This window comes from Paroedura picta, chromosome 5 (genome assembly GCF_049243985.1).
Source record: "Paroedura picta isolate Pp20150507F chromosome 5, Ppicta_v3.0, whole genome shotgun sequence".
NCBI classification, from domain to species: Eukaryota; Metazoa; Chordata; class Lepidosauria; order Squamata; family Gekkonidae; genus Paroedura; species Paroedura picta.
This window is the reverse complement of record NC_135373.1, coordinates 74017272-74040414: the sequence shown is the minus strand read 5'-3', so window position 1 is coordinate 74040414 and position 23143 is coordinate 74017272. Positions and strand designations below refer to the sequence as shown.

Here is a 23143-nt window from a genome sequence, read left to right as displayed (position 1 = left end):
AGCAGATGCAAGGAAGGCCCAGTAGGCAAGCTCAGCTCCCAGGCATACAGTCCAAAAATATAAATCTCTGACTTATATTGAATCAGAATGCCATCTAAAGTCAGCAAGACAATGAGAAATCTTGGTCACAGGTTTGAGGCAGAACTGAGGCAGAAGGATTTGCTAATTGTTTTGGTTGGACAGCATCACTGGCAGGCATAGTCTGTTGCTTAGTTCTTTACTGTTCCTCCTTTATTATACTGTTCATGGTAGTCACAGCAGACAGTGAGGTGTGTGGATAACCATCAGCTTGGAAAGTTTCTGACAGGCACTGAATTATGGATATAATTCTATTTCAATTTGGAATGTTCCTTAAATTTATGAATAGTTGTAGCTTAGGTTGGGGTTTTGCCCATAGATGTCCAACTGCACATCCGTAGTGGCCAATGCTATCCATCTTTGCTTCTGAAAATGGAGGCACTTAGAGAACAGCTTCAGTAGAACATCTTGGAGCATGAACTTATTTCTAGAAAACTTTTCCTTGTTATTGGAAATCTTGAGATGGCCTAGACCTTTTTAAAGAATGAAACCAACTGTGATAGTGATGTTCCTTTTATCTATTTATTTTCTTTACGTTATTTATAGTCCACCATTCTCACTGAGACTCTAGGTGGATTACACAATGGAAATCAATATAAGCAATGAGTGGGTTGTCCTTTGAGGAATATCAAATCAAAAATAATTTATGAGCTTGCTTGGCTTGGACTAAGTGGATTTGTGCTAACCACAGTTTTGATTTTTCCCTAGAAAGATCTTAAATTCATTCAGAAAATATAGTAATTTTTTTTCAACAGAACTATGGCTGATTAAAAATAAGCATCCAGTTTCACATACAAAAGACAGAAAGAGTTAAGGAGCAAGCAAAGAAAGAGAGATTCTTTCAGAAATACCTCTTGTACAAAGGAACCAATTGAAACTATCACTGAGGAAGCTGAACATGGTGCTCCTAGTGCAAATTATATAAATTCTAAGACAGAAGTTTCACAATCTGGAAACGTTTTAGTAAAACCAGGAGAGGAAAAAGACGATTTCAAGAGAAGTGTGAGTACTGCAGAGACTGACCTAACTATTGCAGTGATAATTTGTATCAGCTTATAGTACAACAGGGACCACAGCAGGTTGTATCCAATGATTTCCACAGAGACTCAAGAAACAGAAGATTTTCTCCTATACACCGTCAATGGCTATTATATTCCATCTCAAAAGATACTTTGTTTTTGCTGTAAATTGTACAGCAAAATGAATGGTACACCAGCTCTACAAGAACCAGGTTCAAAAGGCTGGAAGAACATTGAACAGATTTTTTCTTTACATGAGACAAATATCAAACCTGGAGAGAATTTGAATTTCACTTATCTAAAGGAAAAACAATTGATCATATTGACCAGCCAAGAAAGGTAACATTGCGAACAAAGCTTGATTGCTTTGGTCAGAATTCTTGACATGCTAAACTTGGGGCATTTCTGCACGCATTAAATGTAGTGTCATGCCAGTCAACTGCAAGCTGAATATTCTGGCTCACATCCAGCATCTGGCCAACTGACAGCTCACTACACACTCCATTTCAAAGCACTTCCTTGGGAATCACATAAAGTGGATTCACCAACCTAAAAAGTGCTAGCTACCAGAGAGCAACCAGCAGGCAACCAGCAGAAGGAAGGTATGTAAGCTCAAATGTGCTAAAATTGCCTGCTTCATCTCACCCTCACACCTGCCTCCCTCTCCCTTGTTCCCGGGTTAGGAATTCTTTTTAAAAATGGTGAAGTGCCTGGAGCAACAAATAGGCAGACACATGTGTAGGTGATGGCAGAAATAAAATAATATTTTTTTCAAAGTTGTAACACAAAGTGTGCTTCTTGAAAGCCCCCCCCCCCTAAAAAATCAAGAACTGTATTAATTTGTATTAATCTTTTCTTTCTCCCCCTACCCCCACCCTGACCCAGCCATAACGTGGGTGAATTATTATCCATTCACTTCTCTGTTGGCTACATTATGAGCCAGGTGGAACTGTGGGTGGAAAACTCAGCCGGGGGGGGGGGGAGAATTGGGTTTTTCTGTGCTCTGGTGCAGTTCGGGTGTGTGTGGCTTTTGACATCCTTTGTTTGTGTGCATGCTTTTGTGTGTAGGATGGCACTTTGACCCCCTCTCCCCCACCCCAGGCAGTGTGGCTGAATGGCATCAGGGAGAGGTGTGTGGGGGGACTCCCCTCCTCCTCCTCCCCTTCTCCTCCCCCTCCTTTCTTATTTGGTCTTAGTGATGATAATTAATGTGAGAAACCTCTGAATTGGTCTATCAACTGGGCTTTTGCATGTTCTTTACCCCTTTTAATACCCAGCTTGTTTGTACTAGTAAAACAAAGCCAGAGGAATGTGGGGAGGTTCTGTGTGGGGCAGTGTGTGTGTTTCCAGGCGGTATTTCCCCCTCGTGGTAACCCAACAGAAGGGGGGGAGAAAGAAGGCAAATTTGCTTCTCATTTCAAAATACAGGAACCCAGTGGAGGAAAACAATCTTAGTCCAGGAACACCAGGTGTCCATCTTAGAGCCACCCCCATTGCAGCCCCTGTCCTTGGGAAGCAAATCCCATAGATTGTAGTGGGGCGGCCTGCACAGAACGTCTTTGGACTCAGGGGCGGGCTGTTATTTTGCCAGCCTTTGCAGCCTAAAGAGGGGTTGTTGTCCTCATTGTTGTATGGAAGGGGTGTATGATTTTTTTAAAAATAGCGGGCACTGCGTCAAAATATGGAGAAAGGGGATCGGTTCCCTGAACTGATTGACAGGCAGTATCGCAATGCATGTTGCTCTCTTCTGCCATTTCCAGCAGCAGATATGGAAGGTAAGACATGTCAAAAGAAGGCTGGCAAAGGAAAGACAGCAAAAAGGCAAGGAGAGCCTGGGAGGTGCAACAGGATTTAGTGCTTCACTATTCTATGGGGTCGCGATGGGTCGGACATGACTTCGCACCTAACAACAACAACATTCCATGGGTGTGACACTATTTTTACTAATGTGCGAAAATTCCCTTGGTATTTTGTGGTACAAGTGAAAAGTTGTACAGTGCAAACATCTTGGTTGTATATATGATGTGTTAATAGGCATGTGTGATAACGCAAGCCAACTGCGTTAGCCTAAAAGGTTTACCTGCATATTCTTCCTAGATTGAAGCTAAGGCCTTTGCTGATGCAATTTGTAAGTTCTAGTTTGTGGTATCCCTTGTTACATGGTACAACATACTTTGTGAAATTAATCTTGCAAGCAAGCTACTACAAAATAAGGAAGCTGATTTAAATCCAGCTAATTGCAAGTGACAAAGAAGTACCTAGTGGACTGCAGGTATGATTAGGATTTTCCAAATTTTTGAAAGATATTACTGAGATTGCAAAGGAGCTAGAAATGCTACTAAATTTTGAAAAAGAAGAGGAGAAAGAAACAGCAGTTTTACTATGAGACAGAAGAAAAGTCACTGCAAGATCCAAAGCAGAAATTCAAAGTAGGTTTCTTTTATGCTTAGACATGGCCATACAATCTGTTGAACAACAATATATTTCCCTATTTGCCTTCCTGTATGATATATACAGCCTCAAGGTGGGAGGGGGGGAATCTACTGAAGATGGCCTGCAAGAATTTGGGGAAATTATTGATGCACAGTGGAAACAAAGATATTGATGTTGAAGATCTGTGCTGTGAACTTACAGCAATAGCTTGGAGACTTCCAAAGTCCATGCCACCACTTCTCTTCATATTACAACATAAATTCCTGGGTAGTGTTGATAATGTTTTTGTTGCACTATGGATCCTTCTCAGACTTCCAATGGCAAGTGCTGAATGCAGTTCCTTAAAGCGCAAACTTATAAAAATATATACATACGCTCAACAATGCTGCAAAAGAGAGTAGCTGGTCTGGCAACTATATGAATCAAACATGAAAGCATCAGCACTTGACCTGAAGGAATTACTGACAAAATATGCAAAGAAAAAGGCTTGCAAAAAGGAATTTTGATATGCCTGAAATGAAATGTTCAAGACATTTAAATTGTATCATGATTTACAGGAATATTCCAAATTATTTATGATTTGTGTGCTAAAACTGTTTGAACTGGGGAAAGAAAGTTCAAGATTGTTGTATTATTTATTCTCACAATTTTTTTTTAAAGTAACAATGTCAAATTTTGTTTTTTTCACTTTTTCTACATTTGTTTATAAAAATAGGTAGGCAACTGAGGGGGGCACAAGTCCTTGGTTCGGACTCCAAAAAGCCTTACACCAGCCCTGTATATACAGCCTGTATAAATCCTAATTTATATATACTAATTATAATTCCTGAAAAGGTACCATACAGTGAACCTCAGCCTCAAAGTTCTTCCTCTAGTTTTTCACCTGTGGCCACACACTTCTTTTGCACATTTCATATAAGAGTAGCAAATAGAATACAAAGTTTGTTCAAAACGTTTAAATCATAGGATGTAAAGAGAGTTTGGGTAAAAACAAAACTTTCTCTGATTCAGGAAAAAAAAAACCTAACTGTATGATATAGCACCCTACTGTTTTCTGGCATGCTATATGAATACATTTGAATCTTTATTCTTTTGAAAAGAAAACAAATGGCAGAGTCAGGCTCACTGTATGATGAGCACAGCAAACAACTTGAAACTATTATTTAACAACCTGACTATCTGCCAACAGCTAATATGTTGTTTCCCAAACAGAATCCTTAACTGACTGAGATATATTTGCAGGTAGTGTCCAGACTGAAGCTACCCATTTATCCAAACATCACAAAAGAGAGAGAGAGAGAGAGAGGAGGGGATGCCTACTACTGGCAAGCTGGGGGAGGGCAGTGGCAGGCAGAACAAATCCATCATGATGTCTGGCATGCAAAAAGGTAATCCATTTGCCCTGGGAAAGCCTCAGGAAGCAATGAGGTAGTGTCACATGGACAACTTCCTCCTCCTCAGCAGGATCAGCATCTATACCAACCCTCATTGCCCCAGCTCTGGGTGACCTAAACACTGAATCCATGCTTACATCATCCCGGGTTCTCTCTCCCCCACCAAAAAACCCCCAAACGTTTATAAGAAAGACTAGCTGGTTTTTATACCCCACTTTTCACTACCCGAGGAAGTCTCAAAATAGCTTATAATTGCCTTCTCTTCCTGTCCCCACACCAGACACTCTGAGAGGTTGGTGGGGCTAAGAGAGCTCTGACAGATCTGCTCTGTGAGAACAGCTCAGCAGGAGTTACACAAAGTCACCCAGCTGGCCACACATCAAACACTAGTGGGGAATCAAACCCAGCTGTCCAAATCATAGAAATTAACAGCCACCATGAAGATAGATCCTCCAAGATCCAGCACAGCAGCGGCCATATCCAGCCAGACAGCAGATAGTAAGCATGCATTCCCTCCTCTCCAGAAAAGTGAAGTGATCTCTCTCTGCTGTGTGGTGTGATCTCAGTGAGTCGCCAGGCTGACATACCTTGAAACTCCTAGGTGTAAACTGCACAGAGCTTTTATTCCAATCCCAGGTCGATTCAGTCCCTGCCGTCTACACAGAATGCGATTTCCGTTTTGATTTTGGGCAATTTAAATTTTCCTTCTGCAACAAGAAGGCTTGATCCGGAGTGACCCTACCTTTATTGCGCGATATCTTAGAGTGCTTTTAATGCTCAATATTTTAAAAATTAAATTGAGAAAGCAGGCTGTTTTGAATATGGACTTAGCTCTGTGGTAGAGAACCCCTGATTGGCCAAAGCTGATCATGTGACAAGCTTCCCTTAAAGGAGAAGCCCCTAATTTCTCTCAACTTCTCTCGGTCTTGGATTTTTCTCCCTCCTCTGCCTTCTTCGATCCTCTCTCCACCCCCTCCAAGAAAAGAAAGAGGCTCCCTGCTTGGCTCCTCATCCCCCCCTCTTCAAGAAAAGAAAGAAAGAGGCTTGGCTCCCCCGCCCCTTCTGCACTACCCTAACCACGTGCAGGACACTTTCCTGTTTCAATGGGGGGGGGAGAGGAAGACCAGAGTTCAAATCGATCTGAATTCAACAGGATTGACAATGGAATAACCAAAGTAAGTGCAGACTCTGCCCTAGTGTGCTGCCAGTTTCCCTCCCCCACCTTGCCAGGCAATCTCTCCTTGCTGTTAGGTGATTTCAGTGAGCCTCTGGTCCCAAATGGAGGCTGGCACCTCAGAATTGCTGGGGTGTGAAGCCACAGCTCCCCTGCTCTGGCATGCAGCATCCCTTTTCTCCAGGGGAGGTGATGTTAAGTGCTCTGTGTGAAGATTGAGCTATAATTCCTGCCTGGAGAGTGGCATCTGCATGTTAGAGATCTCCCCTTCCCCTCCCTGCTTTGTTAAAGTTCCCATTTCCATCTTCTCAGTGGCCGGGGGGTGAGGGGGAGTCAGTTAGAGGCTCCAAACTTTAGATGTAGCTTGAAGATCTTCTTTTCTAAAGACCCCCAACGTTTCAAGGAAATTGGAACAGGAGGTCCAATTCTAGGGGCACCCAAATGGGTTGCCCCATCCATCCTTCATTGTACCCAATGGAGTGAGACTAGACTAGAGAGTCTGAATTTCCACCATAGGATACAATGGAGCCAGATAGGGGCTCCTACTTTGGGTGCCCCTAGAATTGGACCCCCTGGTCCAATCTTCTTGGAGGTTAGAACTCTAAATACTCTAAGTGGTAACCCATTTCAAACTGAATAAAAAAAAATTCACACTGTTTTACAGGCTGCAGCATCCCTGAGGAAAGCCTTTACAATAGCTCAATTCCAAACAATGTCCTCAGCCTACCTGCAGGTCATATTTAATCAAAATTCCATCAGACCTCCATCTTTGTCTATGTTACCTTAATAAAACTGAAGACCTTACTCATTATATGTTACATTGTCTAATTTATGCCCCTATTCACAGTAAGCTGAGTCAGGTAATATCCTTGACTCAGACAAGGTGCATGTTGAGTTTCTTCTGGCTGATGCTAGTCCATCTATTGCCCTCACTGTTGCTATTTTTATACATTCATCAATTAAACTAAGGAAGAAATTTGTTGAAGTAAATAATGAGGGAATATAAAATTAAGATTTTATTTGATTTTACATTTTGAATTCCTTTTATGGTTAGGAAGTGTTGTGGTTCATGCATTTATTGTATGTATTTACTACCTTTTATATTCTACTTTATGGTTATTGTTGTGATAACTATTTTTACTTTAGTTTTATTTATTTCTGATTTTATAATGATATCAAGGCTTATTGCTGCAACATTAATCAAATAAATATTCATGCTGGTAAAGTCAGATCCTGCTAGAAATCTGCCAGCCTTCTAAGTTAAATTATAATTTCAAGATTACACATCTACAAAAAAGAGATTTAAAAAGAAAAGAAAAAATATAAGTAGAAGTGGGTGGGTCAAAAACCTTTGCTGGCAAAAACCTTTCACTAGATTGAAGTATTTCGTCGCCCGTTAGCTAATTATCTGAAGAAATTGAAATTCAGCTGTGTTAATGAAGCGGCAGGGACTTACCGGTGCCGCTGGTTGGCTGGGGGAGGGCGAGTGGGGAAGCGCCGGCTCGGCATTCCTCGTGCGGGGCTCGGGCGCGGGGCGCGGCGGCGGCAGGCGCGCGAGCCTCGGGCGGGGGTTTAAACGCCCCGGGAGGACGTTGGCCGTTGCTTCCCTGCCTCTGTCTGGAGTGCGGGCGAGCAATCGGCTTGCCTTGGCCCCGGCGGCAATTTAACTTAAAAAAAAAAAAAAAAAGAGGTACCGGTGAGCGGAGTGGCTTCGCGAGTGATTTAAAAAACACACACACACACACGCGAATCCAAGCTCAGCAGGTTGGCTCTTGAGTTTCTTCCCCCTTGGAGGGGGTAAGAAACAAAGTAAAAAAGGGGCCGTTTTAAAATCGGCAGGCTTGGCTGGGAGGTTTCGCTCTTGAGTTTCTTCTCCCTTAGAGGGGGTAAGAAACAAAGTAAAAAAGGGGCCACTTTGAAATCGGCAGGCTTGGCTGGGAGGTTTCTCACTGGAAAGAAACAAAGTAGAAAAGGGAAGAAACAAAGTATCAAGGGTGGCTATTTGAACAGCAGATTTCAAAGATGCCAGCAAGGAGAGCTACCCGGGCCAGACAGGCTGGAGGGAGACAGGGCTCAAGGCAGAGTGCAGGGATGGATTGCGCGGACCCTGCCCAGGAGCATGGCGGGCCACTACGGCGCAGCAGCGCATCTAGAGCCCGTGAGGCATGGGCTTCTGCCTTGCCAACTCCACGGGCAGGGCAGGGGGTGGCATGTCAAGGACGGTCACCAGCTCGCTCACCACGCAGAAGGGCAAGTGCGGCGGTTGGCAAGAAGCGCCCTGTCAAAGTAGTTGAGCCATCTTCAGGCCAGGAGGGGGAAGTTAGGCAGGTCAGACCACGTGATAGGCGCAGTAGCAATTCTGGGGTTAGACCAGTGGTAAATAAAAAACAGGCAGTGGTGCATAAGAAACAGGCAGGGGCTCAACAACAGGAGCGGTCTGAGTCCAGAGTAGCCTCAAAATGGGGTAGTCCTGCAATGTCAAATTCTTCTAATAGTGAGTCCCCAGTGCGGCAAACTCGGGGAAGAGGAAGAAATAAGAAGGTGAATGCCAATCGCAGACATGGTTCCAGGAGTGCCAGGATCAGGAAAAGCAAGGAAGTTCAAGAGTTAACAAGTTCTAGTGAGGGTTCTTTTAGTAGTTCTGGTGGCAAAAGTGAGAGCACATCCGCTTCATCGGAGGAAGGGGATTCACAGGCTAGTAAACAGGTGCTAAGAGACAAATCATCCGGTACTTACTGGAGAGGCTATGCTAGGGCCGTGGAGCACATGTCTAGGGCAAAAGTCAAAGGGAAGGGTCGGGCTCAAGACAGCCCATCCAGTACTTCAGGAGAGGGGACGAGCCATACTTCTAAAGAAGGAGTGCGACATGCAGGACAAGTTGGAACAAAACATGGGAGGAATTCAAAATCTAAAGGGCACAAACGACGGCGGTCTTTGCGCAGCAGTCCGTCGTCGGGTGAGTCCTCCGAGTGGGATGACGGGACGGAAATCAGGCGGGAGGGCTGGTTTTGGATTGAAGGGGCTTTTGTGCCCGGAATACCGAAATGGATGGATCTTCGTAGGACAAACACAAAACGGCTGTTAGATGAAGCTGGAGTGCCGGAAAAGGATAGGGCCCCTCCCGTTAAATACAAGACGGCTGATGCGCCTCCAAGTGTTCACTTGCGGACTAAGATCCGTGAGCGGGCTCTGGAGGGTTATTTTGTTGATTTCTTTTCTCTCCTAAAAAGTCAAGAAAAGATCGGGGACACCGGTAGCAAAAAAGACCGGAAACGGCGGAAGGATGCTCCTTTCGTTGAAAGGTCCTTTGATAACTGGCTTAAGGGTTTTGCTGAATATCTGATCCTAGTCAGTGGATCTTATCCCGAGCGAGGGTGGCATTTGGGCCGCTACTTTGCGCATATATTGGAGGCTCGGGACATAGCAGGGGATGAAGGGGCAATTGAGTATGACCGTGCATTCCGGGAGTTAGCTTCGCAGAATCCGGATGCACGGTGGGACTTAAAGCACCTAGACACATGGATGGTCACAATTGGGTCAGGAGCCAGGCGTCCCAGGGAACGCAGCCAACAGGGTGGGCCAGGAAAGCGTTCTTTTGGTCTCACATGTTGGGATTTTAATAATAAAGGATGCAGGCGGCGGCGTTGCCGTTTCGATCATAGATGTGAAGCATGTGGAGGGGGTCATGCTCTTCCAGCATGTGCTAAAGGTGGTTCATCAATGCCCTTTCGAGGGGCCCGGCCTCTCAGTAAAAAAGAAGGGGGGTCGGGCACTGCTGGATCTTCAAATGCTGCCAAAACTACTTAGGTCCATACCTGCTGTGCTGCCAAAACCACTTAAGTCCATTCCTGAGGTGCTGTTATCCAAAGCCCCCACTCCGGTAAGTGTGTCACACTTGTTGGCTTGGTTACACAGATACCCTAATAGAAGGGCAGCAGAATACCTTGCAGAAGGTTTCCGGGAAGGCTTTAGGATTCCTTATGTCGGGGTACGGGAGGCTTCGTGGTCTGAAAACTTAAAATCAGCTAAGACAATGCCTGAGGTGGTAGCTAAAAAGCTTGAGAAAGAGTGCAGGGAAGGGCGTATTGCAGGTCCATTTGATGCCCCACCGATCCCTCATTTACGGGTATCTCCGTTGGGGGTTGTGCCTAAGAAGGCAGCAGGGGAGTTTAGACTTATCCACCATTTGTCTTATCCACGGGGGTCTTCAGTTAATGATGGAATACCACACGAATTATGTTCTGTGCGATATGCGCCTTTTGATCAGGCAGTAGCTCTGGTTAAGGCCAACGGGCCTGGTGCGTTAATTGCCAAATGCGATATTCAATCGGCATTTCGGCTATTACCAGTGCACCCGACAGATTTTAACCTATTAGGTATGCAATTCCAAGGTAGCTGGTACGTGGATAAGGCAATGCCAATGGGCTGTGCTGTGGCTTGCGCAGCCTTCGAGTCGTTCAGCACATTCTTAGAATGGGCGGTAAAGGCTAAGGGGCAGTTTGATGAGGTCACTCATTATTTGGATGACTTTCTTTTTGTGGGGCCCCGAGGTTCAATGGCATGTGCACAGCGGCTAGCCACGTTTCAGGACTTGGCGGCAGAGCTTGGTGTTCCATTGGCGGCTGAAAAAACAGAGGGACCGGTAGCTTGCCTTTCATATTTGGGGATCGAACTTGATTCCATTGAAGGTACCTCCAGGCTTCCCCAGGATAAAATAATAAAAGTAAGAAGGCTGTTGGGAGAAATGTGTGGGAGGAAGAAATGTACCCTTAAGGAAATGCAAAGCTTGGTTGGACATCTCAACTTTGCATGTAAGGTGATAACACCAGGCAGGGCATTTTGTGCGCGATTAGCGCATTCCACTGCTGGAGTGAAGCAAGCGCATCACCACATAAGGGTGACCCGTCACATAAAAGAAGATTTGACAGTTTGGAGGGAATTTTTGGAAACGTTCAATGGGGTTGCCATATGGCAATCTCCTTTATCAGTTAAGGATAGTTTACAAATTTACTCGGATGCTGCGGGGAGCCTAGGATTCGGGGTATTTTATGAAAACCGATGGTGTTCAAGACGTTGGCCTGATTGCTGGGATGCAGCAGTGCGTAGGGACCTTACCTTTTTAGAAACTTTCCCAATTTTGGTTGCCGTGGAGTTGTGGGGTTCATTGTTTGCTAACAAACGGGTAAAGTTCTGGTGTGACAATCAGGCTGTGGTTCATATAGTGAACAGACAAAGTTCAAAGTCAATGCGAGTTATGAGGTTGCTCCGCAGACTTGTCTTGACTTGTTTGAGGTTTAACGTTACGTTTGTGGCCAGCCACGTATCCGGGGTCCACAACGAAATAGCCGACGCCCTCTCTCGTTTGCAGGACGAGAGGTTCCGTCAGTTGGCCCCGGGTGCGAACGCAGCCCCAGACGTCTTTCCAGAGGAGCTGTGGGCACTTGGCCGAGAATGATTTTACAGGCCGTGCTAGGCTCTGTGGCACCATCTACACGTCGATCGTACTTGGGAGCTGCCAAAAACTTCCTTCTATTTTGCAGAACACTAGGCTGCCGGGGGGACTGGCCTATGAAGGAAAGTTTATTGCTGAGCTACATGGCACATCTGTGGGAGCGTGGGGCATCACATAGAACTATTAGAGTCCAATTAGCGGGACTCTCTTTCTATAGCAAACTGTTTAAGGGTTGGGATCCGGGATCATCGTTTTTGGCAAGAAGGGCCATTAACGGTTGGAGACGTCAAGCCCCTGGGATCCCAGATGCTAGGCGCCCGATTACAAAGAATATTTTACAGAGGTTGCTGCAGAAGTTGCACCACATCTGTTTAAATAAGTATGAGGTCTACCTTACAGGGGCGGCCTTCACGTTGGCCTTTTACGGAGCATTTCGAAGTGGGGAGCTGCTGTCCCCGGCTCGTACTAGGGCAGGGGCAGCTACAGTTGCCTTACATGATGTAACACTTCATGGGGATGGTCTGTTGATTTGGCTCCAGAAATCGAAAACAGATCAATTGGGCAAGGGTATTTCAGTTCACATCCGAAAGCACGACTTACCTGTTTGTCCGGTACGATGGGTATCTAAGTTTTTGAAAGTTCGCCCAGATATTGTTGGGCCGTTATTGATACATCGGGATGGGTCGTACTTTTCCCGATTTCAGTTTATGGCAGTTCTCAGGCTTTGTCTGAATGAGCTAGGATTGCCTGCTGGACAATTTGGTTCACATTCTTTTAGGATTGGGGCCGCTACGCAGGCTTTGCAAGATGGGGCTTCCACAAAACAGATCATGAAACTTGGGCGGTGGCGCTCAGCAGCCTATAAAGGGTACCTGCGCCCAGATATGGTTCACTAATCTATTCATTGTTCCAGGGATATGCCCTTCGATTTGGACAGTGTTGGTACTGGGGCACAGCATCATCTATTGGGCCAGCCGGTATGCAGTCAATTCTGGTTGGGGCTGTCATCTTGGTTTGGATCACCACCTTCGCATTACATGGTGTGGTCATCGGGGCCTGAGATGGAGATACCTGCTGGACGTTGCATCCCAAGCTATCTATCGTTGGGGGATGCCGAGTGTAATGATTGTTCAGCTGGGTGAAAACGACATACCAAAGATTCCTGGTCGCCAATTGATTAACATCATGGTGGAAGATCTGAAGGTTTTGCAGCAACGTATGCCCCAGACGGTTTTGCTATGGTCAGAACTTTTGAGCCGGCGCGTCTGGAGTTCCATGAAGAAGGCAGCGATCATTAATAGGGCAAAAGCTAAAATTAATCGTTCTATTTGTAGTTTTGTTATTAATTGGGGAAGCCTTGTTGTTAGGCACCCTGACATTGATAGTCAGCTCGGAGCGTTGTTTCGAGCGGATGGAATACACCTATCCGATTGGGGGCATGACATTTGGCTAAATGATATCCGTTGGGCTCTTATTGAATGGTTATGTGGAGTTGAGGGTTGGCGGGATCGAATTCTTCGTTCAGTGGCGTTTGGAACACAGGAGAATGAGCCTATTGGGGGAGCCAGTATGCGATCGGACTCCCCTCAGGGGTTGGGACCTCCTTAACGAGGTGGTTCTAATGAGTGATCAGCTGACCCGGCGGGGCGGTGAGAGTGGCTCATTAATTGACCAGATGACTCTGGAGGTAGTCAAGGAGGTTTGCGCCCTTTGGCCCTCCATATGAGTTATCTCCCATGATTAGAAGCCTGATTGGAAGTCCGTATTCCCGGCGGGGAACATTGATGGACTTCTTATCGGGTTGTGTGGGTGGGGCAGTCAGCGGACTGCCTAGGTAAGGCTCATTCACCTGGTGTAGCGCCAACCCTCCGTGGGAGGTTGTTTGATTAAAAGCTGTGGCCATTTTTAAGCCAATGCTGAGTCGCGTCTTCCTTCCACCAAATCTGGCCTCGTACCAGCCAACGAGAAACACTGGATTAAAATGATACTAAATGTGAGGGACACAGCAACTATTATAAAAGTAGCAAAGTTTTTACTAGCGATTTTAAATGAAAATCTTTTACAATAGATTTTCATCTGGCACCCCTGGGCCGGATGTTATTCCGATCTTCAAGAAAGGGAGGAAAGATGACCCGGGAAACTATAGACCACTGAGTCTGACCTCTGTTGTGGGGAAGATAATGGAACAGATATTAAAGGGAGCGATCTGCAAACATCTGGAGGACAATTTGGTGATCAGCATGGATTTGTCTCCAACAGGTCCTGTCAAACCCACCTGGTATCCTTCTTTGACCAAGTGACAGGTTTGCTGGATCGTGGAAATTCGGTTGATGTCGTTTACTTGGATTTTAGTAAAGCTTTTCATAAGGTTCCCCATGATGTTCTGATGGATAAATTGAAGGACTGCAATCTGGATTTTCAGATAGTTAGGTGGATAGGGAACCACACTCAAAGAGTTGTTGTCAATGGTGTTTCATCAAAGTGGAGGGAGGTAAGTAGCAGGATACCTCAGGGCTCGGTGCTTGGTCTGGTACTTTTTAACATATTTATTAATGATCTAGATGAGGGGGTGAAAGGACTACTCATCAAGTTTGCAGATGACACCAATTTGGGAGGACTGGCAAATACTCCAGAAGATAGAGACAGAGTTCAACGAGATCTGAACACAATGGAAAAATGGGCAAATGAGAACAAGATGCAGTTTAATAAAGATAAGTGTACAGTTCTGCATCTGGGTCAGAAAAATGAAAAGCATGCCTACTGGATGGGGGATATGCTTCTAGGTAACACTGTGTGTGAACAAGACCTTGGGGTACTTGTGGATTGTAAACTAAACATGAGTAGGCAGTGTGATGCAGCGGTAAAAAAGGCAAATGCCATTTTGGGCTGTATCAACAGGGGCATCATATCAAAATCACAAGATGTCATAGTCCCATTGTATACGGCACTGGTCAGACCACACCTGGAGTACTGTGTGCAGTTCTGGAGGCCTCACTTCAAGAAGGACGTAGATAAAATTGAAAGGGTACAGAGGAGAGCGACGAGGATGATCTGAGGCCAAGGGACCAAGCCCTATGAAGATAGGTTCAGGGACTTGGGAATGTTCAGCCTGGAGAAAAGGAGGTTGAGAGGGGACATGATAGCCCTCTTTAAGAATATGAAAGGTTGCCATTTGGATGAGGGCAGGATGCTGTTCCCATTGGCTGCAGAGGAAAGGACACGCAGTAATGGGTTTAAACTACGAGTACAACAATAAAGGCTAAATATCAGGAAAAGATTTTTCACAGTCAGAGTAGTTCAGCAGTGGAATAGGCTGCCTAAGGAGGTGGTGAACTCCCCCTCACTGGCAGTGTTCCAGCAAAGGTTGGATACACACTTTTCTTGGATGCTTTAGGATTCTTAGGGCTGATCCTGCGTTGAGCAGGGGGTTGGACTAGATGACCTGTATGGCCCCTTCCAACTCTATGATTCTATGATTCTATGATTTTACATCTGAAACTGTTTGAAATTTTCATTTTATGCTTTGCAATTTTATGCCAATAATGGTACTCTGAATCTGAATCTGAACCGTTCACTAGCTTTGGTGTTATTAGATCCCAGGTGGAGTTTGAATAAATCAGTCTCTACCCATGGATCTCCCCCAAAGAGGAGGTATGAAGATAAATGAATAAATTCTCTCTATGCTGGCAAAAAATATTCCTACAGCAAGAAAAGTATGGCGCTTTTAGAAATGCTCCTGTTCAGATTGCCAGTTCCCTGAAAGTATCCTGCTAAATTTTTATTCTGACTGTATGTTGTGCCAAAGCTGCTAAAACGATATCAAGAAAGGCTGAAATACAATTGATCTCAGCCAGTATATCTGTTCAATGGCTTCCAGAATTAAAAGCACAAATCTTATAATAAAGTTACAATAATGTTACTGCTGTATTTGTTGCAGTTGCAAGAACATACCCATAAAAATTAAACTTATGTTTAGCCAATCAGTTATAACTGCCATAGGTGCGTGTGGGGGGGGATCAATTGTAAAAGAAACCCTTCCGCATCGGTATCTGTACACCATTCTTAAAAGGCTAAAAACAAAATTTGGGTAATTCTGTTTCAAGTTGTGCATTACTCCTCTTATCATAGTCAGGGAAAAGCTCATCCCAAGTGGGGTGACAAACAGCTTATTACAAAGCCACTGTGCATTTGGAAGCATTTCATAGATAATACGGGCAGTAATGCAAGCTAAAGGGGAGGAAATCCATTAAAAAAACAGAATACTTTAGGCAGACTTGTGCTTTTCCACCACCTTTTTAAAGGTTGTGTTAGCCCATCTTTCCTATGGGTATGCTCTGGGGCCTTGTTATTTGGTTGATGTTGGGCTCCAGTTACTTTTCACTCTTAATACCCAACTTGATGTTGCCTATTCCCAGATCCATTCCAAGGTAATGGTCCTTGTTCTCTGTAACATCTTTACGGTTGATAAGGTCAGAATGGTGAGTCCTAAATATGATTCACCACCAGAGGATTTGTGTCAGGCATGTTGATGAGCATTCCAAAAGTGACATCTGGCTTCTTGGCAGCTTCCAGGGGCAGCTGTGCTGGTGGCTCAGAAATTGCTTATCAGTTCACCATATGCAGAACCTGCAGTTTGGCTCGTTGAGCTTGACTTGGATCCTTTTGCCCTACTGAATATAATTTCCTTTTAAATATTTTCTATTTATAGGCCCTGTTGTTAACAGAACCTTGATTACAAGAAAGGGAAAGTTCCAAATTTTAAAGCATGAGGTAAAATCCACTCCGTGGATTTTGACAGTTTGTTTGTAGACAGAAGCCACCTGCCAGTTGTTGCCGGTCGGTACAAATCTGCCTTTGTGGCAGCATGTCAACGGAAGTTTATCTTACACTATTTGGTTATGTGATTGTTCCTTGCCATGCTGCTCCACACACTGTCACTTTTCTGAAGGAAGCAGCAACTTCTCTTTGATAAGCCACGAAGTAGCAAACTATTCCATGGCGTTACTTTGTTCAGCTGCTTAAATGGCTGACCCATGCTGTGAGAAGTATTAACATAGATGTCCACCCCAACTGCTTAAATTTCCAGCCACACTGACTTTCTTTTCATTGTGCTCTTGAATGTACTCACTGCTAGCAGCAGCAATGAAGAGGGGGGAAATGCACAAGAAATGTGCACAAGACACTGTGTTTTCCCCAGGCCAAAAGTCAATAAAGGAACAATGAAAATAGGCACACTATGCTCTCTTTCTTCTGGAAGCAGAACCTACAAGATCTGGGTAGCTGCTTCTCCCAATATATGTGTAATAAATGGATAAAGAAAACAAGGATATCATGTCAGTTTATAATATATGATGATGTTAGAAAGTGCCATCAAGTCCCAGCTGACTTATGGCAACCTCTTCCAGTCTCCAAGACAAGAGACAAACAGAGGTGGTTTGTTATTGCCTGCCTCTGCACAGTGACCCTGGACTTCATTGGTAGTCTCTCATCCAAGTACTAGCCAGGACCAGTGCTGCTTAGCTATTTATGTATTGTATTTATTTATTGTATGGCATGTGTGCAATATAGCCAGGTAATCCTAAAATTGTCTGACTGCCAGGCAAGAGACGTTCAGAGGTGGTTTGCCATTGCCTGCTTCCATGTCATGATCCTGGTATTCCTTGGAGGTCACCCTTCCAAGTGCTGTCCAGGGCCAACCCTGCTTAGCTTCCAAGATGTGTGTGCTTGTTTCCCCCATCCTGAGGATCCCCAATTGGCAGGCAGAATCACACAGCGGCTTGAATCCTTGTAGAATCCCACATTCTGCCATCCCAGCAGGTAAGGTGGGGGGAGGGAGCCTGGTCCAGTTGCTGGCAGACAGATTGACCAGGACCCATTATCTCTATGACAGCTAGCCCACTCCATTGAAAAACAAGTCCTCAGTAATGCAAGGTGAAAATAAGTAACAGGCAGTGATACTGTAAGCATACTTGCTATCTTCTATAGTCCACAAAAGTCAATGGGCTTACAAGTGTGTAACTGTGATAAGTCTCCTTAAATGAGCATGTTAATGTGGAACCCCACCTCTACTGTTCTGTACTCAAAACATCCACTGAAATTAAACATGACAAACTTAAACGTAAATATAACTCTACTCTCAGAAGACCGTTAAGAACTAAAAAAAAAGGCAACTGGACAAATCTGCTCAAATATTTTGCTGCACTACAGTGAGTACAGTTTGTTAATTGCTCATGCTAATGAACTTCCCTCCACTGATTTATATTAGAAAAGATACAATCATTAACTGTGCATATAGTGTTGTCAAGCCATAGCCAGCTCCTGGCAACCCTTTCACAGGGTTTTTAAGGCAAGAGCTGAACAGAGGTGATCTGTCATTGCCTGTCTCTGAGTAACAACCCTGGTTTTGCTCAGTGGTTTCCCACTCAAATACTAAGCAGGGCCAACCTGCTGAATTTATGAAATCTGACAAGTGTGACCATCCAAGTCAGGATAATCACTGACTAGCTCCCTTGCCGTGAAATGATCATTAATTGTCAATACAGTGCTGCTGATTTACTTCAGCTGTAGATGTTGCAGGATTGCTTTACGATGTTGGGTGTATCAGCAGCAATTCACTGTAGTCTTTTTGTCCTCCTCTGCTGTGATTCAGCATAATGCACTTCGAGCTCAAAACTTGATAGATCTCTCCATGAGAAGAGCTTCAAACAGTGCTGAAGTGTATCATTTCCTTCTACATTTGCCAAATGACTTATTCTTGTCTCAGTGTTCCTACATTCATGTGACTAATCTGAATGGGATGCAACATATAACGTTTAAAAGAGAAATAAAATTGTAAGGGTGGGCCATGGAGGGTGGGCCATGGGGTGGGGTTTTTAGAAACATTCGAAGGAATCTATGAGTGTGCTTAATGTATCAACTAAATTAATAACAAACAAACACACTGATAGGTCCATGGATAGTATTGAAGAGTTTATAGTGTTCCTTTGTATAAGAGGGTCTTACGCTGTCTTTTATATTTGGCTTACTTGAGTACATCCTTTGTGAGCCACTCAAAAGTTGCACCCTCACTATAAACTAATTCGAGTTAAAATACTTATCGCTTTCTCCTGCAGCCTCTGAGATTCAAACTGTGTTTCACATGCTGTTGGATGCTAATGCACATACCTTACAGAGCTTGTATTCATATTCAACAGGTGAATGGTCCATTCATGGAATCATCCACAGTCAGTAAAACAAAATATTATTTCCAAGGAATACAAGCTGTTGAAGGTGGCTTCAATTATTCAATCAAGCTTTGGGCATCACAATTCATAGCCTTTGGGATTTCCCATAATTCTCCTCCTCAAACAGAGGATGAAAGTAACAATGGATCAGCTATGTCGAGATTACTAAACATGGCAAATCTCAAAAATAGCTGTAGCAATGTAACCAAGAGCTGTCACCTCATACCACCACCTTTTCCTTGCTTAGTCCCTTTGTGTTTTACAAATATATAGCGAGAGGTACTGTTCTTTATGCTAGCATAATTTTTTACACCACTGCCAAGCAAAAAGAAGACAGGAGGATACTCAATGAGGACTCAGTACTTTCTGTATCCTTCAGCTATACTTTGCTCTAAGATCAACACAAGGAGTTTATGTAGGGAAGACATAGTATCTGTAAACAGCTACTATAGAAGTCCCTCCCTGCTGTTCTGCTTAGTTCTTTGACACTGCTGTGCACAGCAGTAAATCCTCTTCAGCATCTCCAGTTGCAGCATTTTTATTCCATTGATTATGTTAAGTATAAAGACATTGACCATGTTCAATATAAAGGTTTCTAAGCCTTTTAAGGACAGAGAAAATAGAAGAATTCTACAGTAATAATCATCAGATAGCTTGCTGTTGGTCCAAAGAAAGGGCTAAATAATGATCTTCTTTACAAAATGTTGGGGAAAGGGCCATAACTCAGTGAAAGAGCACATGTTTTGCATGCAAAAGAACTTAGGGCCATTCCACACAACCGCCAATGTAGCTAAGTCTGAGCGCTATCATAAAGTGCTGCAATTAATAGTGGCAGGTCTCATAACACACACAGCCGTTTCTATCAGTAAAAAGGCTCTCCCGCTAGCGCTGTTTTCGTAACGCACAAATTTCCAGTCTCACCGGAATCGTGACAAAGGAAGCGATATTATTCCGCGCTTCCTTTTACCCCTGACCGTCAATCAAACAGAACAGCCAATGAACTGTTGTGTTCATGCTTCCCTTTAAAAACTGTTTTTTAAAAACCCGAAAACACCTGTAGCAACGCATATTTGTTCATTCGATGTATCAGAAAGACCTTTTTCACTGGCATAGGAGCTGGCGCTTAATCGTTTACACTCTCTTAAAGTAACCCCCCCCCCATGGGTGCAATTTCTGGCAGTGAAATTACGGGCAGTGTCGAACAGGGGGCTGTATTGTGCTCGGAAATTTTAAAGACAATTGTGGAAGGAAGCTTTGTTATACTGTTAAGCACTTCTGAGATGCTTGTGGAGGGATTTCAGCTGAAGAAGCCTCACTTTTTCATTGCTTTTGCCGGTTTAAGGGGGGGAAATGGCGATTGCGACACCGGAATCTTGGGTGCGAGAGCTTAGGGAGGGACATTCTTGCTACCACTATATTGAGAATACACATGTCTTTTTCGGGTGTGTTGCAGGTTGTTCTCAGGAGTCAAGTGGTTATTTTTAGGTGGAATCCAGTTTTGTGGATTCCCTGGAAAGTGCTACAACAAAGCGATTTTTGTGGGAGTGTTGCAGGAGTGCTGCGAATTGTGTACGACATCATGTGTAATGTTAAAAAAATAGTGTTACACAACAGTAAGACTTCAGCAACATTAATGCTGTGTGCAGTGGACTTCAGTTTCAGTCCCAGTATCTCCAGTTAAAGGATTCCAGGAAATTCTTGATGGGTCAGTGGTTTGATTCAGCAGAAGACTGCTTAAAGAGTTCTATCAAGCTGCTTTTTTAATAAGAGTGTTTACAAACTTTGTACGACATACATCAGAGGATGGAAAGGAAGTGAAGGAAAGTTTTTACAGGACATATAGACAAAAATTCCAACAGTTGGATAGGTCTAGAAATAAGCTCCCACAGCTCAGAAATTCCCAAGCCATTACTAACTGAACCTCCTAGAAATTTTACCTCAGCCCATAATGGTCTAATCAGCCAGTCTCTTCCCTTCCCCCCTTATCAAACACCATCATAGACATGCTACTCTGTAAGTTGAACCTAAGATATTGCACATGACACCACAATATAGGCTGCTAAATAATGGCTCCATGCAGAAATGTAATGTTTCAACTCTCCTTACTACGTATATCACCCAGTCAAAAGACCTTGGGTCCCAGTAATTCTGATTTACTGTTTTCATGCCTGAGTGTTTTTCAGTCCATTTGTGAGGTGTTGGTCATTCACATTCAATGACAGACTTGCATGCTAGTCTGCCATAAGACTAACCCAGGGTCAAGTGTAGCTTTCCATCATTATTTCACATTCTGTTTCAAGATGAGGACTGATGGATCCCGTCTCTTAAACTGCCCAGCAGCCTAGTAATTGACACACAGCGCCTGCAGATAAAGACAATTTCTGCACAGAAGTACCAATTTAAAGTCAATGTCTCTTCAGCTCCAAACACTTAAATACTGGTTGTACATGAACTTTAAATAGTAGGGTTAATACTATATACCTTAATATTGGTGAATTTCTAAAAACACAAAAGCTGTCCACAAGCTATCCAATTATAAAGAGATTTTAATCATTAAAGGCCCTACTTTGCAGGTTTTCTTTTATAGCATGGATATTTTCTCAAACAGTCAAAATCAGCTAGTTATAAAGGCATCTTTGTATTTCTTGTTGTTGTTAGGTGCGAAGTCGTGTCTGACCCATTGCGACCCCATGGACAACGATCCTCCAGGCCTTCCTGTCCACCATTCCCCGGAGTCCATTTAAGTTTGTATATATAGGATATAAATTAGGATGTAAGTGAAGTGTTTAATTATGGATTTATATGCAAGGTTATCCAATTTCAGCTCAATGATTTCAGTGAACTTAGACTGAAGTAATTCCATAGGGTTGATCCACAAGGTAATGACTGGCCTAGCTTGGGCATGTTGCAGGGGCCTACCCCCCTTTTCCTCCCACAAGCCCAGCACTGAGATGAGGACCATTCCTCAGCTCACACCCAGCCCACTGGTGCAAATGCAGCACCCAGGTAAGTCCAGGGCTGATTAATTGTCAAATAGACAAAGACAATAAATTTGTTCTTCCCTGCAAGTTGGTGGGAAAAGAGGCAAGTTTGCTTGTGAGAAAAAAATTGTAGTCTTCCATGTGTAGTGGGAAGCTGGAGTGTTCATCCTTATGATAAAGCATCACACTGGGGAAAAAAGGGGTCTAACTTTAAGTGAGTCATCAGGCTAGAGTCCTCCACTAGCAAACCTGTTTGTAAATTCAGTGGGACACTTAACTCTAGCATTGCTATTGCTTCACTGGAACAGATATGAAAAGATATGTAGTAACTTACCAGGCTATTAACCATGTTATATATTGTTTTGTTGACTTTAAACCTAAGAATTCTGAATTCAGGGACTCATTGTCAGAACCATCACCACTAAGTAACAAATTTCCAGCAGATAACAACAGTTGTTCATGCTGTGGTACCTGTAGTGCTGCCAATCTCCAGGTGGGGCATGGAGTTCTAGAAGTACAACTTATTTCTCAAATACAGAGATCTGTTGCCCTGGGGAAAATGGCACCTTCAGCAGTGTGACTTTATTATTTACCTTTGGTTCTGTGCAAATGTTACTCCCCTTAGGCAACTCCCGAAATCTCCAGGAATTTCTCAAGTTTGACTAGGCAGCCCTACCTGTCAATTAATCAACAAAATTCGTATTTTTTTATATCGGAAAGTATATTCAGTATATTTCTATAATCTGAATTACTGAAGTGTGATTTTTGTGACAATGTGAGGCATATACATGTGTTAGGAATGGATGGTGTTTACTTCACAACCTGTTCATAGAATGAAGTACTTTAAATAAAACTGAAACCATTTATAACATGTTACTGTCCTGATACACCCTGCATCACATCACACTGTCTTCCATAAAAGGGGAATCTGCCACTGAAAGGAATAAGCTGAGAAACTCTAGACCACAATGTACCATATCTATCTATCTATCCATCTATCTATCCATCTATCTATCCATCTATCTATCTATCTATCTATCTATCTATCTATCTATCTATCTATCTATCTATCTATCTATCTATCCATCCATCATTTGGATTTATATAACCACCCCTCCAAGCGAACTGGCTCGAGGTGGTTTACAGGTACGTAAAATACAGATCCAATCCATAAAACAACAATGTCAACAGTATAAATCCCCCATTAAAATATAATGCTAAAACTCTACAATATTACAGATGGTGATAATAACTAACAACCAAACTCATTCCCCGGACAAGGGCTGGTCTAAAATCAGGCAGATCTCAAAAAATGGAGATATCAGAAGGGGTTGATTATCTCACAGCTCAGACACAGTCTAATACCAGCCCAAAAATCTTAAGGGGAGG

The 23143-nt window shown here is 43.6% G+C and overlaps 1 protein-coding gene across 1 annotated transcript; it reads left to right on the top strand.

Annotated features, from left to right (window-relative positions):
• The first annotated feature begins 11549 nt into the window (after window positions 1–11549).
• On the top strand, window positions 11550–12446 carry LOC143838882 (integrase/recombinase xerD homolog). The gene has a single exon (XM_077340790.1). The coding sequence runs from the start codon at window positions 11550–11552 to the stop codon at window positions 12444–12446; it is 897 nt and encodes a 298-aa protein (XP_077196905.1).
• Window positions 12447–23143: the final 10697 nt, after the last annotated feature.